A 16,972-nucleotide genomic window follows, 5' to 3' on the forward strand; every position below is an offset into this window, starting at 1 on the left:
TGTATTTAAGACATATTTTAGGAAAATGGTGACACGTTGAATAGGGCTGCAGAAAAACTGCACAAAAAGCCCTACATGTAACACCCAACACTAGACTTGCACCCTAATGAGAATATCGATTACATTGTCATAACCTGTTTACTGAAGTAACACCCTTCCATTTGTAATAATTGGGAAATTAAGTATCATTGACTGCATGGCTTTAAGGTTGTTTTTTTCCCCCAGTTTTTGACTGCACACTCATGTAGCTTAGAATGCTAAATTAGCCCATTAGAGTTTATCTTAGACACTCACACACACACACACACACACACGCACACACACAGAGCCTCCTACAGATGGATCTGAGAGGTAAGATAGCAGGTTCAGGATAACTGTCTTGCTTAAAGGCACTTTGACAGTTTGCTCATGACCTCAGACAGAAGACCAGCATCCGCCCAGTTGGCAGCTCAAACTCGGATACACCCGTGCCAGTGCTTGATAACAAACCAGTGACTCTGCTTCTTTTATACCATGAAGAGCCATTTCAAATAAACAGAACCTGATGTAAAATCCTCTGTAGAGTTTGAGTAGAGTTCTCATACACTGGATTTAGCATTTGTATCAGCAGCTGCTTCCTGGTCAATCCTGCTTCCCTGTCTTTTTGTGTGTGTGTGTGTGTGTGTGTGTGTGTGTGTGTGTGTGTGTGTGTGTGTGTGTGTGTGTGTGTGTGTGTGTGTGTGTGTGTGTGTGTGTGTGTGTGTGTGTGTGTGTGTGTGTGTGTGTGTGTGTGTGTGTGTGTGTGTGTGTGTGTGTGTGTGTGTTGGAATGGTCTGCTAATTTCTGAGACAGACCATCCATTTGATGTTTGTGAGACCCAAGCCTTCTTAGATAAAATAACCTTGATCTAGGTTATGTTGGTAAGATGATGCTCCTGATATTTCACAGCTTTGGACACATTCATAAACTGGCTGTTAGGACCTTACTGACTGCAAGTCTATCTAACAACAGCCAAGCAACTATTGGGTTAAGCAAAGTTAGAGTTACACTGTTTTCACATGATAACAACATGCAATTCCTGTATGATAATTTCTTCATTTTACATTGCATCAACTCACAATAAATGAAAGAAATTGACTAACATGGATGATTGCAATGCAACAATAAATTTATTTTTGCAGAGGGAATTTCAGTCCCTGTGTGTTTCCTCGGCTGAACAGCAGCAGCAGCCGGCGGAAGAACTGACTCTCTTATCTTCTACATGTAGGCTATTTATGCAAAATGTGGCCGTCACTTTCTCACCATACATCTACATCAGTGCATGTTTGTATTCACACATTTGGGAACCCTTACCTTTTTACACACACTGTAAGTTAGGCTTTCCCTGCCACAGTAATGATCTGTGGGTCTGTAGATGACGCTGATTGGGAACACAGTGGGAAATACACTTTACTGCTTCACTGATGTCAAAACTGTGTTGTTCTCTTCACTTTGGTTTAAGAGCCAAAAGTGTGAATGCTCAATCTCAATCAATCTCAATCAAAATGGATATGGAAGTGATATTCAAGTGAGAAACGTCAGTCATAAGTACATTTTTGAATTTTTCTCTTTGAAACATTAGATGGGGCTTCCAATCTGAGCAACTACGTCTTTTTCCATGGATTCACCAACAATTCCTACATCAGCAGGCATATGAGTAGCTGTTCCTTTTTTCTACTCGTTTTGATAATAGTTGTTCCAAAAATCCCATATAATTTGCCTCCTATTCTTTATTTCCACCATAATCCTAAAGAAATGAACGGGTTCTTTTATAAATTAAATTTCACATTATGTGAAAATGTGATGGAAATGGAAATTGTAATTTACTGCAGAAAGAAAGAATACATGCTAAGATGCTGCTCCTCTATGCTGCAGTGTCTGTCTAGACTGAGTGTACGGTCAGCAGAAACAATATTGAAGCAGGCATGTTAAATAGGCTGTTTTTGCTGCTACCTCAGGAAAATAGAATATCTGATCAACAGAAAAAGGAGGCAGACTCAAAGTAGGCTATATAACGACTATCAGCTATTGACTCTGGCCATTTATGTACTTACATGTTGAAAAATGTTCGAGAAAGGACAATTGCAATCAGACTCAACACCACCAGTTCACCTTAAGTAAACATATTTAAGCCCAATATGTGGCTTTGCACACAGACCTCTTAAGTGCATAAATCAATGGTATTTCATTTGTAGGATGGATTCTGCCCCATACTCACTTTGTTTCATTGAGGAATAGATGACTATATCACTGACTGTGTTAAATTGTAAATTAGTGAGTTTATTGCTGGAAAATTATGTTCATAAGTCAATGTTGGTGGGATGCTTGTCATGATGGACTGTATCAGGCACTGGGGAAATTGTCACTTAATGCATCAGGCAACTTTTATTTAGTACAAATTACAACGTTAAAATGCGTTCAATTACTTGATCTCATCATTGTCATCATCATCATCATCATCATCACCATCAGTTTCCAGAGGGACCTGCAAGAATCAAAAGGCTTATCGCGCAAGTCATCTCAAATGCTGCCTTCAAGGTCTCCTCTTAAGCTCCTACTTCTAATGTCAGAAGTCGTGTGACTCCGTCCAAATGCTAGTTAGAAATTATGAGCAGTTTTTTGGTGGCTGGAGAAAATGGTCATCAGGCATAAAAACTTTTAGTTTTAACTGATTAATTAGCCCAAAGTTGTATATTTGTATATCTAAGAGGACAACATGCTATGGACACTCAAAGACACTTAATATCAAAGGCAAGTAAAACATAAAACCACAGTATATATAATAATAATAATAACTTTATTTATATAGCACCTTTCAAAAACAAAGTTGCAAAGTGCTTTAGAATAAAAACAGATAATAAAAGTAGATAAGATCCAAAAATTAAGATATAAACAAGATAAAATTATTTAAAAAGTTACAACAAATACCATCAGTTAAGAAAAAGCCATAAGATAAAAGTGAGTCTTAAGAAGAAAGAGGATACTGAGTTTGCCTGCCTGAGATCCCCAGGCAGGGAGTTCCACAGCTGAGGGGCCCGAACAGCAAAGGCCCGGTCACCTTTAGTGACAAAGTAGTAGTAGGGCCCTGCTGGAGGATCTCAAGCAGCGATCAGGCTCATAGGGAGTTAGCAGATCACAGATATAGGCAGGGGCCTGACCATTCAAGGCTTTAAAAACAAGCAGTAAAATCTTAAAATCAATTCTAAAACTCACAGGTAACTAGTGAAGGGCAGCAAGGATTGGTGTAATGTGGTCGCTTCTCTTAGTACATGTTAAAAGCCAGGCAGCAGCGTTTTGTATCAACTGCAGTCTTAGGCCTGCTGATACCAGAATAAAGTGCATTGCAATAGTCAATTCTGGAGGAGATAAAAGCATGGATGACCTTTTCTAAGTCTGCAGAGGAAAGGAAAGACCTGATCTTGGTTAGCTGTCTCAGTTGGGCAAAGCAGGACTGCACCACTTTGGTCACCTGAGCATCAAAAGACAACTCTGAGTCAAAAATAACACCTAGGTTGCGGGCTTTTCGACCATTATTAGATAAGGCACCCAGACTAGAGGAGAGATTGTTAATGCTGTTAGTGCTGGGGCCAGAGGGGGTAATTATAATCAATTCTGATTTGGAGTCATTCAACTGCAGGACATTTTTGGACATCCAATTTTTAATTTCAGCAAGGCAGGACATAATACAAGATACATCGGTGGTACCAAGCTTTAACGGGACATACAATTGGGTGTCATCCGCGTAGCAATGGAAATCGATGTCATGTCTACGCATGATTTGCCCAAGGGGTAGCATGTATATAGTGAATAAGAGGGGACCCAAAATAGAACCCTGGGGGACTCCACAAAAAAGAGGAGCACAAGAGGAGGAGGCATCTCCAAGCATTACAGAGAAGGACCTGTTCGACAGATAGGAGATGAACCAATCCAGAGCCACATCACTGATGCCAACATAGTTCTTCAGACGGCTGATTAAGACATTATGGTCCACTGTGTCAAAGGCTGAGCTGAGGTCAAGGAGAATTAAAATGGAGTACAGGCCTGTGTTGGCTGCAAGCAGTAAGTCATTAGTGACCTTGACCAGAGCAGTCTCAGTGCTGTGTAGGGAGCGGAAACCAGATTTAAACTTTTTTTTAAATTTGATTGTTGTTCATAAAAGAAATCAGTTGAGTGGAGACAATTTTTTTCTAAAATCGTCGATAAAAATGGCAGCTTGGAGATGGGTCTAAAATTACTTAAAACAGAGGGATCTAGAGAGGGCTTCTTTAAAAGGGGGTAAACAGTGGCATGTTTAAAATAGGAGGAGAAAATACCAGTAGACAGAGAGCAGTTAATAATGGCTAAAATATCTGGACCAACCGTCTGAAATACAGCTTTTAAAAACCAAGTGGGAACGCAGTCTGAAGGGCAGGTGGATGATTTTGAAAGTGCAACAGTGCGTTCCAGGGTAGACAGAGAGATTACACTGAAGTGGGTTAATGTTGAAGGTGGGCAGGAGTCAACATCAAGCTCTCTGAATTCAGTGTTAAAGTGCTGCTGAATCTCCACTATTTTGTTACAAAAGTAATTAAGAAATTCTTCACATCTCTCTGGGGAAGATTTTAAAACAGTTTTAAAAAGGATTCTGGGATTATGACCCTGTTTAGCGATCAGTTCAGAAAAATAAGTGTTCCTTGCTTCTTTGATTGTACATTCATAAGTGAACATTAGATCTTTTAGAGAAGCAAGGGAGACACTGTTTTTATCCTTTTTCCATTTCCGCTCTGCCTTCCTGCATTGTCTGTTTAAAATCCTTAATTCTCATTCAACCATGGCAGAGAAGAAGGTTTCAGCTTTTTATATCTGACTGGAGCTACAGAATCTAAAATATTTGTGCAAGAGCTGGTAAAAACACTGACAAGCTCCTCTACGGTGAGGCCACAATGTTCACTGGTATTAAAAAATGTGTTTGAGGCAGTAAAAGCTTCACAGCGAGGAACAGAGAGTGAATTTAGGGGGCAGGAGTGAATCAGTGTGTTGGGTTTGGGGTCAGGAGAGAGGAGTGGAACCTGGAAGAGCACTGCGTTGTGATCAGAGACGGCAAAATCAACCAAGTTCACATCATCCACATAGAAACCATGGGAGAGCACAAGGTCAAGTGTGTGCCCTTTGTCATGGCTGGGCTGCTTCACATATTTGGTCAAATTAAAAGAATCTAAAAGTTTGATAAAATCAGAAGCAAACGAAGAGGAAGAAGGGCAACAAACATGGATATTAAAATCACTAAGAATAAGAATTCTGTCATATTGTAACATAATGACTGATAACATGTGATAGTAACATGTGGTGGTAACATATGATAGATAAATTCCTCATACTCTATTCTATATGGATTGCAAACTATTGGTTTATGAACTGGATCAAATATACAATGTTTGGCACTAATGGATGCAGATGCAGATTTTGTCCTGTTTGGATTTGTGTCTTGTGCTTAGGGGGCTGTGTTTGTATGTTTGTATATTTGCTGTTTTTCCATTGTGGGATATCTCCTGGAGCGTTATTTGTGGGAGGTTTATGTTTATGTTTGGATGATGTTTATGTTTTTGTTTATGTTTATATGTATGTTTGGATGATAGCTATGTATTTTGCTGTTAGATGATGGTGGGTTAACATGCTGGAATGTTTGGTTTGTTGTTAATTAATGTGTCTGAATAATTCCATGAGGGATGGGTCATGTAAATGACCAGACATGAAAATAAAATATTAATTCATTCATTCATTCATTCGATAAAAGGTCTGAAAATTCCTGAATAAAACCAGAAGTAAGTTTAGGGGGTCTGTAGAAAACACACAAAATGGGCAATTTATTCTTTAAAATAAAATTAAGACTCTCAAAGGTAGAGAAACAGCCAAGCGAGACTGGAGAACAGCTAAAATAATTACTGCAAGGCCACCCCCTCGGCCTGTCATTCTTGGCTGGTGAAAAAATAAATATTCTGGGGGGGACGACTCAGTGAGAGGGGCACATTCATCAGGACTAATCCAAGGACTCTGTGATGATAAAAAAGTCAATATTGTTGGTCATGATAAAATCCTGGCAGATAAAAGACTTATTGGCGAGGGATCTTACATTGAGTAAACAGAAATGAGCTGATTCAACAGCAGGGATTGAAGAAGTGGTTTTAACAGTGATAAGATTGTTTCTGTGTGGATTGTGAGTATATTTTGGTCTTGCACACTGCCTTTCAGTGATCCTAACAGGAATGAATTAGTGAGAGAAACAAAACCAGCACCAGCAGGACCCGCACTGTCTGGGACAGGGCTATGAAAAACAGAGCCAGGATGCTGGGCAGGGTCTAGCTGGGGAAACCAATCAATTAAGGCTAAAAGCAATAAAGTTAATACAATTAGAAATCAATTTTCCTGTTCCTTTCCTGTTAGGATGTAGCCCATCATATTTAAACAGGTCCCACTTGGTCTAGAAGGAATCAAAATGACTGATAAAACCAAATCCAGCGGCAGTAGTAAAATTTTGCATCCACAGGTGCAGACTAAAAAGACGGCTAAAACGTTCAAAGCTCTCATTGTCATTGTGGGAGTGGGACCAGACAGGACACACCTCCTCCCCAGGCTTTCGACTGTAGAGGCTAGAGACTCAAATTCATAATGCAGTTTAATGGATTGCCTGGATATATATACGTTTGGAATTACACAGTAATCCCACAGATTACTAGATTACTAGAAAACTACAAAAAGTCAAAAATAGCAACATAGCGCTTTACTAAGTATTTACATAGACTGCTAAACAACAGCATAGTCTATAATTATAAAATCCAGCACTTTTACCATCCCTTGCTGACATAGCTCCCATGCTTTCCACCATGGACGTATTATATTGATTATAATTACATTATTATATTACTTTCCACCCCTTATACGTTAACTTTTGGCAAATTGGCTATCATAGAAAATCCCCCCTTTGCTATATCTCTTTGTTAGGTTGTTGATGTGAGTTCAATTGCAATATTTCCGACAGCTCGTGAAGGCAGCAGTAGATTCTGCGCTCAGAGAGCACACTTCCTCCCAGACCCTCAAACCAGCTCCATGGAGCAGCCATTTTGATTTCTAACCTCAACCGTGCAGAGAAGATTGCCTGGAGAAGGTGGGAATACATGAAGGCGTTGAACTAAATGTCCTTCACTTTCTTGTGTTAATTTGTAACTGAATGGGAGTGTTAATGTGCATTTATTCACATCCCAAGTTAACTGGTGACGCTAGCTTGCGAGCTAACCGCTAGTTATCTTATTCTTAGCATAGCTAGCTAGGAGAGCTTCCTTCGCAGGCAAACGCATTTTCAGCAGCAGGTTTGGAATTTCAGAGGCCGGGGTTCTACTTTCCAGAGAAGCCGGTTGTGTACAAATTGTTACCAGTAACACTACACCACCCACTAAAATAGCTTTAACTGCTATCAACGATAAAGGAAATGGTCAAACCGGACGCGCTACACATCTAGCAAATGTTAGCCGTTTAGCTAGCTAGCATTGGCAGATTATTCACTTAATTATTGTCGAAGCTAACGCTGGCTATCCTCTATTTCGCCATTACGAGACTCATATATATGTAACATAAATTGCATTATCTTGCTGCATGTCAGTAAGTAAGATGCAGAGGGTGCAAACCAAATCCTAAATTCCCCTGTCGTCAACACTGCAGGTGTGAATACTGTGCAGAGCCAGTGGTGCAGACTGATGTGGGACCAGGGAGGACAGCCCTGGCCGCAGTGGCCTCTGAGCCAGCAGCAATGGATGCAGTCTTTTCAGCACCAGCAAGATCCAGGTCAGTGAATACCAGATCTTAAAACTTTTTTTCCTTAGAAAAGATCTGCATTCACAGATCTGCTTTGACAATGCAAACACGGCTCTACCAGCAGTGATACTGACAATGTGACTTGATACCTGATCCATTATATTAACACCATACTCTTTCTGGGACTTCATCTTCAAATCCTTATTTCTGGCTTTGTGCAGGTCAAGTGGACTGGGCTGCCCTGGCACAGGCATGGATAGCCCAGAAAGAGTCGACAGGAACAGAGCAGCAGACCCTTCAGCCCAACGGGCAGGAGATCCCAGGCCTGGAACCTGTCGGACAGAGCAACCATGGAGCCTTCCAGGGTGACCCATCCTTTGGCAGAATGTGGCAACCGGGTACATAATTAAATTGAGATCAAAAACCCAAGTCCCTCTTGTATAAATGTTAAAATGAGTAATCAACATGATTAATTCAGCAGCAATTCCCTTTAAGGTTATACAAAGATGTTCACATTGCACTCTCACAGACAGTGTCAATGAAACATAGCGTTTTTTTGTTCATCATTACCAGAATGGGGAATGCACGGCCAGCCCCCTCCTCCCCCTCCCCCTGATCAGCCCTGGATCCCTCCGGGGTCAGGACCGATGGACGTAGTGAACCCCAGTGAGGACAGCAACAGCCAGGACAGCCTGGAGTTCAACTCTGAAGCCCACCACGGGGGTTACCCCCAGAACAGCCATGGGTATGGGGCACAGCCCGACAGCTACGCCATGGCCCCCATGGCCATGAACCAGTTTGATTATCAGGTATGCAGATGCCGCAGTAGAAATTGTTGAAGCGTTTGGGTTTTAGTGTGCCAACCAAGTAACACAAGAAGGAGCAATCCATAAAAACTGTGCCGGGTGCCAGCATCTAGGTGTATTCTAGATCAGTCATTGCTTTCTTGATGCGGTGCAGAGGAAACTGTTCAATTGTTGAGGATCCAGCATGGTTTGGTATCATATTTATCAGTAGATTTTTGCCATATAACTGATTTTCTAGCGCAATGAGGAGCAGTGGAAAAATGCTGGGACAAGGCACCAACAACGCCAAGATCTGTGAATGCCGTTTGGTGGCAGTAGCAGAGTCCATTCTGTGCTTTGACTTATCATTAATTTTCACTGTGTGCTGTCCCTCTACAGCATGGAGCTGCTCCCTCCTACGGCCCCACAGCCACAGGCTTCCACCCCCCATACTGGCAGGGCCCCCCTCAGAACAGACGAGACAGCAGACCCCCCGGATTCAGAGACCGGCCCAGGTCCCCCATCCAGCTCCCTGTCAAACAGGAGGCCCCAGCACCACTAGGTGAGTGTGTCCTCACTCAACACTTAGTGATCATATGAGGGTAATGAGCTGACACTGCTTCACTTGCATGACTCTACTGTTTACCATGTGTGCACCCTCATTATGCGCTACACATTTCAATAAGGGTCACAACTTTATTTTTGTGCAAACAAAAATTACTTCCCTTTTTTATTGTCCAAGTAGGAAAATTCATTTGCATCAAGTTAAAGATTTACTGACAGTAAAAATGGAAAATTGGGTGTACTATGAAAAGACCCGGTATATCTATAAGACCTCAAATCACAATTTTGCTCCATCATGACAGTCATCAACATTTATACTATTACACTGGATAAATTAATGATTGGATTTTTGTATTAATGTATTAATGAAGTTGCCCTAATTGTCTCACTGTTCCTTTTTAAAAACAAACAAACAAACAATTGGAATAAAAACACACATGCAACTTCAACGTTAGGGTAACACAGTATGACAAAACACAGTACAGCTCAGTTGTCAAAATGGTAAAAAATCAAGACAGTCTGAGGCAAATCATCATTATACAACCTATTGTAAACAAGAATCTAAAAGCCGTATGTGGATAACTCTTTCTTACCTTGGATTTCACCGTCAGATGCTGTGAAAAGGCGGACACTGCCTGCGTGGATTCGAGAGGGCCTTGAAAAAATGGACAGAGAGAAGCAGAAGAAGCTGGAACGAGAACGAATGGAGAAGGAGCGTGCCGAAATGGCAAAAGACGAAGGCAAAGAGGATGAGGCAGATGAGGGAGGCGATGGGCCTCGTATACCACGCAAGAGTAAATTTGTAAGCAACTCATTTGTGGCCTTGACAACATATTGCTTTCCTTTTGAAAAGGGGTTTACATCATGTCTGTTGTGTTGAAGGTGAAAGGACATCTGGGATTCTGAACTTTTTCATTGCACATGTTCAGTACCAGGGGTCTCATTTATAACCGTTGCATACGCACAAAACGGGGCCTGAAAGAGGTGTATGCCACTTCCCACACAAAAGTTGTGATCTATAAAAACAAACTTGACGGGAGAATGTGCGCACCTGTACGTAAACTCTGACCCATGCATATGAACATTTTGGAGACAGGAGAAATTGGTGACGCAGATGGTGAGATGGTGAATAGCCAGATTGTATAATGATGCCTCTCACACATTTAATTTCATTTAATATCAAACGTTAATTATAGATTCACGTTATCATAAACATTCAAACCAGCAGTGTTATTTGTACGTGCGCTTGTAGTGAGCCACAACTATTCCATAAGCACCTTTCAATTTGAAAAGATACAAGCCAACTTAAACTTAAATCAAAGTCCGCTCAATATTTCATCATTCCCCACCCTCGGAGCTCAGAGGAGAGGTCTGGACTGTATGGTAACTAACTGATGAAAGATGTTGTAGAAATCCAAGATTACATCAAATAGCATTAAAGAATTGCAGAACAGAGTCAATAGTTATTGATAATATCTTCTAATACTGTGCATATCACCAAGTACGATTTTAGTTGTTATATAGTTTTTGTGTGTAAAATCGCTGCAGTGAACACGACTGTGCTGTCAGGCGCACAGAGCGCACTGGAAACACCACGGTGGCTGCCACACACACTCTACCTTCTCCAGCCACCTCACCCGGCACATCTTCACCACCTGCACATGGACTGTGTAAATTAGCAAATTCTGGAAATAAAGCCAGTTACACCCCATATCCTCATTATCAATCCTAATCATAACGCAGGCCAAGTTCACCATAACAAAACTGCATAAATAGAAAACATGTGTTCACCTATCAAACTTCCATCTTCAAATGATATCCCAGGGTGGGGGATACCACTGATTGACGCGATCATTTTGGCAAGTTGTGAAGCAATCAGTCAGATTGCTGTAAACATATAAATACTGCGGTGACACTTGTGCGTAATGCTGCATGATGGATGCACTGGCACTGCATCCATGATTCACCGTAACGTACCATTGATCAGCAGGCTCATTTATATGCATCAACATTCATGTGGTGCTTTGCATTGACCATTTATGGTTGAATTTGGGCGTGTAGAGGTTGGGATATGAGGCTGATCCACGTGCGCACATTTCCAGGTGGACTGTGATTTATAAAGGGAAAATTGACTGCAGGTGTGCGTACGCACGGTTTTGTAAGTCGGCTTTTGTGCGCACGTACACTTTTAGTATGGAGCTTACGCACTGTTTTATAAATGAGACCCCAGGACTAGTTTACAGATGATGTGTGCCTGGCTGTTTTGTTGACTGAAACTCAATCTCTGACTTAATCTCCATCAGGACAGTGACGATGAGGGGAATGAAGACGAGGACGATGAAAAGGCCTCAGTGAAGAAGGAATTTGCCGGCAGGAGCCCATCACCTCCCGCGGAGGATAGTGAACCTGAGATGACTGAGGAGGAAAGGGAGTTCCAGCTGGTCAGTTTGACTTGTCAGAAGATCCTAGCGCCATAGATTTTCATAGTTAAATTGGCTATTTTTGGGTCTGAATTTAGTGAGAGTAAAAGGATCTTTGTGCATGTTTCTCTTTTTCCTCCCATAGATGGTCATTACAAAAACACTACTGACAGAAATCCTTCTTGAGGTCACTAACGAAGAGATCCAGCACGTGGCCAAAGAGACTCACCGTAAAGCCACCAAAGGTCTGCTCTTGTCTTCTCCAGCTCATGCATCATCTGTGCCTGTCACCAAGACATTGTGTTTAAGTCTGAAGAGAATCCATTCTCTGTTTCATAATCTCTCTAAATTAGACTCAATTATGCCCTGTAAACTAGGGTGATTGAGCGGCACACTTGGGAATATGTCTAATATGGTATGCATTTTCAACCATTCTCTGCTAATGCAACAGAAGGAGAGGGCAGAGCAAGTGTTTTTTAAAAACACAATTCTTTGAAAACTTGGTACCTGGCATTGAAGTGCCTGGCGAATGACTGTATGTTGGAATAAAGTCTCACCATTGACTCACTGTGACCAGCTCCCACCTATAGCAAGTGACTTCCTCCATTGAAGTGACAGTGCATTAGTACAGAGTGGTTCTTTTCCTCTTGTCGGACTGTTTGACTTGGATTGTGTGACAGACGTTTGTTTGTTAACCCTCTCTCTTTTCTCCATTTTTTTTGTTTCTTTTTTTCTCTTGTCACCAACGACAGCTCTTGTGAATAGTGCTTTATCTGTGACCCCCTTCTCTAGCGACACTCTTGCCTTTGAGAAAATGGTGGCTGTATGTGTTTTAACATGTTGTTCCTGTTGTTGATGTGAATCAAAGCTCCTGCAAAACAGCTGGCACAGTCAAGTGCACTGGCTTCTCTGACTGGTCTCAGTGAGTATCCCTTTTTCTGTCACCGGGGGGAGGTAATGGGAAGGGAAGGAAAACGGGGATGAACAGTGGAAGGGTGGGAAAAGGCTGGTGGGGCAAAAAATAACATCCATGTCCTCTTACTACCTAAGTATTTAGACGAAGAACTGGCAACCTGGGTGATTGTTTTGGGTTTAGTTGTGCACTTTGCCGATTAAAAGCATGCTCTTGAATAGTAAGTTTGAGTATCGGTTTGTCTTTTTAAGGGGTTCATCAGCTTGAAATATAAAGTTATATCGGTGTAAGTGCCTTTCATTGGGAACTTGGGTTGGGATGGAGGGGTGGTAAAGTGGAAGCTGATTGTGAGAATGGATCTTGGTCCTCTTCACTGCTCTATGCTCAACAATCTGGGGGCTCTGTTGTGGCAGGCGGGATTGGTGACTATGGTTCAGACGAGAGCGAGGACGAGGATGACCGCAGCGTCCGAGGGTCTGAATCCTCCGACACAGATGAGGAGGAGTTGCGCCACCGCATCCGGGAGAAGCAGGATGCCTTCCGCCGCAAAGAACGGGAGATGCAGCAGCTACAAGAGAGACAAGCCCAGGAGGCCTTGCTTGCACGTGGTAAGGCTCAAAGTTGGCCTCTCTGCTTGGTTAAAGGATAAGGCTGGTGTTTTTTAATGCGTTGCTTACCGTCAACAAATCCTATGAAAATGACAAAATCAGCAATGATTTTGTTTTGCCAGCAAATCTTGTCCATGTAGCCGGTGCCCAATGAAGCCATGTCCTAGCAGCCATAGATCTCCATTGTATTAAAAAAACGATTAGAAACACGTCATGCCATTGCTCTGGGCAGCATATTTCATCATCACGATGCACCGGGCAGCCGAATTTTTCCTCAAACAATTTAATAAGCCAGCTGTAAACACTTTGCGATCTCAGGAAAGTAGTTCCGTAGCACCGAAAATAGTCCCCGGCGTAATGAAGAATTTGTTCCCATTTGATTTGGTAATAACTACAACAACCTGACTTTTCGAGGTAACAGTTAGCGATTTTTAAAATTGAAACTATGTCTTTGTGAGCTGTATTTAAAGGTTTTTAGCTTACACTTGGAGCCAATTACCTCCGGTTTGATGGCTAAAAACGGTACATGGGAAGTCAGAAAGTAACGGCAGTAGAGCAAACGCATTGTTGATTTTGTTATTTTCATAGGATTTGTTGACGGTAAGCAATGCATTAAAAAACACCAGCCTTATCCTTTAAGCTGGGAACACGCTACATGGCTGAACAGCCTGTGAAATAATTCCGCATTGCATGGTTAATGACTGGCATTTGCAGATTTCTTTCTAGTCTTGTGTCACAGAGACACACAAACTTGACCGAATCAATGTGGGGATCACCAGAGGTCTAAAACATGGAGATGGAGCATTTTTTTCCACACTACCTGTAGATTCTTCTTTCTCTCATGCTCAAATCTCATTGGCTATTAATGGTGATAGTCCTAGCTGGTTCAGGAGTTGAGAGATTAAAAATCCTTAACTCTTGGCAACAACACCAAACTTGTGCTGACCTGATCAGATCTTGAACATCAGTCAAGATGGCCGAATCACAGCTATAATCAGCCTGGAAGTCGTGTAGTGTGTCCCCAGCCTTAGCAGCACCTGATGTTACCCTCTTTGGTTTTAACCTGAGTCTTGTTTGTTTGTTTGTGTTCACAGAAGAGATGGCGAAGGAGAGATTGAGCAGAGAGAGGGTGGATTATGACGAGGGACAGTCAGAGAATTTACACAAACAAGAAGTAAGAGAAAGGGAGGCGGAGCCCCCGGTAGAGAGGCGTAGGTCACGCAGCGAGAAAGAGGGCAGTGAGGGCAGGCACTCGGGCCGAGGGAAGGAGCGATCAGGGCGCGGTGGCAGCGATTCCCCGGCCAATGGTCACAGCAGCAGCTCCCGCTCCACTTCCAGCCACAGCAGCAGTCGTTCCTCCTCCTCCTCCTCTTCATCCACAGCCTCCTCCCGCAGTTCCTCGCGGTCCTCCTCCCCACGAAGGAAGAGGAGGCGCAGCCGCTCTTCCTCCCACAAGGCTCGCCGGCGCAGCCGCAGCCACAGCTCCCACAGGCGTCACAGTGACCGTAGTGAGAAAGGCAGGGACAGGAGGAGGGGCAGCACAGAGCGATCCGGCCGCCACAAGAACGACCGCAGCAACTCCAGAGATCGCAGGAGCCGCAGGAGTAGATCCAGATCCAGAGAGAGAGACAGGGACAGAGGCAGGGCCAGAGACAGCCGTAGTCGCAGCAGAGACAGAGACAGAGAGAAAGACAAGGATAAAGAGAGGAAGAGGAGCAGGGAGCGCAGGGACAGCAGCCATAGCAGCAAACACAAGCAGAAGGCCTCCAGCAAGGACAGAGAGAGGAGGCGAGAAAGGAGCCGCAGTCATGACAAAGACAAGAAAAAGAAGGATAAGGATAGGGAGAAAGAGTCTGATAAAAAGAAAGAGAAGCCAAAGGCTAAAGAGAAAGAACGGGAGAAGGAGAAAGAGAAAGGCAGTTCTGTAGTTGCAGAGGAGAATGGCAAATCGAAGAAAAGGAAAGAGAGCGACTCTTGCACGGACTCTCAGAGTGACAAGCACTCCCGGCAGGATAGCAAAGCCAGCAAAAAGGGCTCCGCCAAAGGCAGCAAGAGGCGCTCAGACTCTGACTCCAGTAGGTCCCCCACTCCCGAAGTTAGCAAGGAAAAGAAATCAAAAAAATCCAAACGTAGTCGTTCAAGGTCGGCGGAAAAATCTCACAAGTCTGGTAAGAAGGCAAGCCGCAAACACAAGTCTAAGTCACGATCAAGGTAGTATTCGTTTTTTTCTCTTTTTCCTATTGTATGTTTTCATTGTATGTCTCACTGTGATTTCTCTGGAGCCCTTTTAACCAATCATATTTTGAGTAACTCAAGGTTGACTATGAAAATGGTTGACTTAATTTACTTTGTCCATGTTTTGAGACATTGTTATTGTCAAATGCAATCACAGCTGCTTACATGTGTGAGCTTAAGGTTGATGCCAGAATAGTTTTCACATGCTTTATGAGATGCAAACATGGCATTTTTGATTCTCTAAGAAGAATCACAAGTAGTCTCCATATTGCCCCCTGCTGCCTTAGTGGAGCCTAGCCCTCGGTTTTATTTAGCACTTTGTGTAGTCTGTCCTGCCCAGAGGAGGGGAAAAAAAAAACTTAAATGAGCTCTTCGTAATCCTAAATAGGACCTGCCAAAGAAAACTTATTTCTGGCTTTTGCTAACTCAGATTTTCCTCTCTAGAGTCTGTTGAGAATTGGTGTTTTTGTGGAAGAGTATATTTATTTATTTATTTATTTTGGACTGTGTGTTTGGAGGGCAGGTGGGGGTTTTGTGTGCATGTGTGTGTTTTGTGTCTGTGTGGGCAAGTGTGATTAGTGCAGTATTAATGTTGTGTCCACGCCTCTCTTTCAGGTCAGCATCGCCGTCCCGCCGTAGCAGGCGCTGAGGAGCACAGTTGACCTCATGACCTGTGCACTTTTTAAATTCCATGAGTTGAACAGGCTTGTCTCATTATAGAGGCAATTGTGTAGGTGAACTCCCCCCTCCCCCCCATACATTTCTTTCATCTTTGTAAATATGTGTTATTTTTAAAGTTCGACCGTGAAGAACAGGACATTTTGAATGCTAGGAATTTTTGCTTGTATCATTATGCAAAGCTAAAGACTTTGTGGACACTAAAAACTCTGAAGTTGTATCATTTTAAAACCATAACAGGATTAACTTTTTTTTTTTTTTTTTTTTTCAAAATATTACTGTAAATTGTCCAATAAAACTGTTTGTCCCTTGTCCTGCCTCACTGTTTTTTGTGTCTTTCTGGTTTACGTCATACATAACTGAGTAGTACAATTATCATGGATTTAACAACAATGATATCGCCTATCAAACTACAAAAAAGATAAACTGCTCTCAAGAGGTGTATAATGAATTTGATGGCAATAGATAAATGGTTTTATGATTAAATTAAAGACTCAAAGGCCATAATCAAACTAAGCTGAAATGGATGTAAAGTGGTTCAAAATGATCAACACTTCAAGGATACTGTATTTCCAGGGACCAGGACTAAACCTGGTGTTTTAGGCAGTGTTTATGTTTTATCAAAGGATGAAGAACATATATTCATTTAAGTATTAAGTATAAGGAGAACTGCAAATATTCTGTTTAAGTGGAAGTAGCAAGACTGACCATTTTATAGAGATCCAAAAATATAATCTGTGCCGGGTCCCCTAAAATTAAACAAACACCACACCTTTTCCTACTTATTCTTATTCTTATACAAATTACATTTTTGGTGGCAGGGGATCCACCGTCTGGCCACAATTCATCAAACATGACTGTCAAATGTTATATTAATATACATGTAACTTGAGTTTGAAGTTATTTCCCACCAATGATGTAAAGTGTCCGACCGGTAGGAACTATTTTAAGCGCGAACCTTGTTTC

General features: G+C 42.2%; 1 protein-coding gene across 2 annotated transcripts; it reads left to right on the forward strand.

The window, feature by feature from the left end:
- Window positions 1-7,092: 7,092 nt before the first annotated feature.
- On the forward strand, window positions 7,093-16,308 carry pnisr (PNN-interacting serine/arginine-rich protein). 2 transcript variants are annotated; one of them, XM_071521887.1, is made up of 12 exons: window positions 7,093-7,159; window positions 7,711-7,833; window positions 8,025-8,201; window positions 8,377-8,612; window positions 8,988-9,150; window positions 9,764-9,954; window positions 11,456-11,593; window positions 11,718-11,817; window positions 12,441-12,494; window positions 12,899-13,093; window positions 14,188-15,304; window positions 15,944-16,308. In XM_071521887.1, exons 2-12 carry the CDS (start codon window positions 7,746-7,748, stop codon window positions 15,975-15,977), a joined length of 2,493 nt encoding a protein of 830 aa, XP_071377988.1. In that variant the 5' UTR covers window positions 7,093-7,159; window positions 7,711-7,745; the 3' UTR covers window positions 15,978-16,308. The 2 variants fall into 2 exon arrangements, with proteins under 2 accessions (XP_071377988.1, XP_071377989.1); XM_071521888.1 differs by lacking the exons at window positions 11,456-11,593; window positions 11,718-11,817; window positions 12,441-12,494; ... (1 more) ...; window positions 14,188-15,304; window positions 15,944-16,308 and having other exon boundaries at window positions 8,377-8,548; window positions 9,764-9,901.
- The last annotated feature ends 664 nt before the right edge of the window (window positions 16,309-16,972 follow it).

Source organism: Centroberyx affinis, unplaced genomic scaffold, assembly GCF_046629955.1.
Source record: "Centroberyx affinis isolate AG114_WGS23_722 - 3 ecotype Tasmania unplaced genomic scaffold, CSIRO-AGI_Caff_v1 ptg000939l_1, whole genome shotgun sequence".
Lineage (NCBI taxonomy): Eukaryota > Metazoa > Chordata > Actinopteri > Beryciformes > Berycidae > Centroberyx > Centroberyx affinis.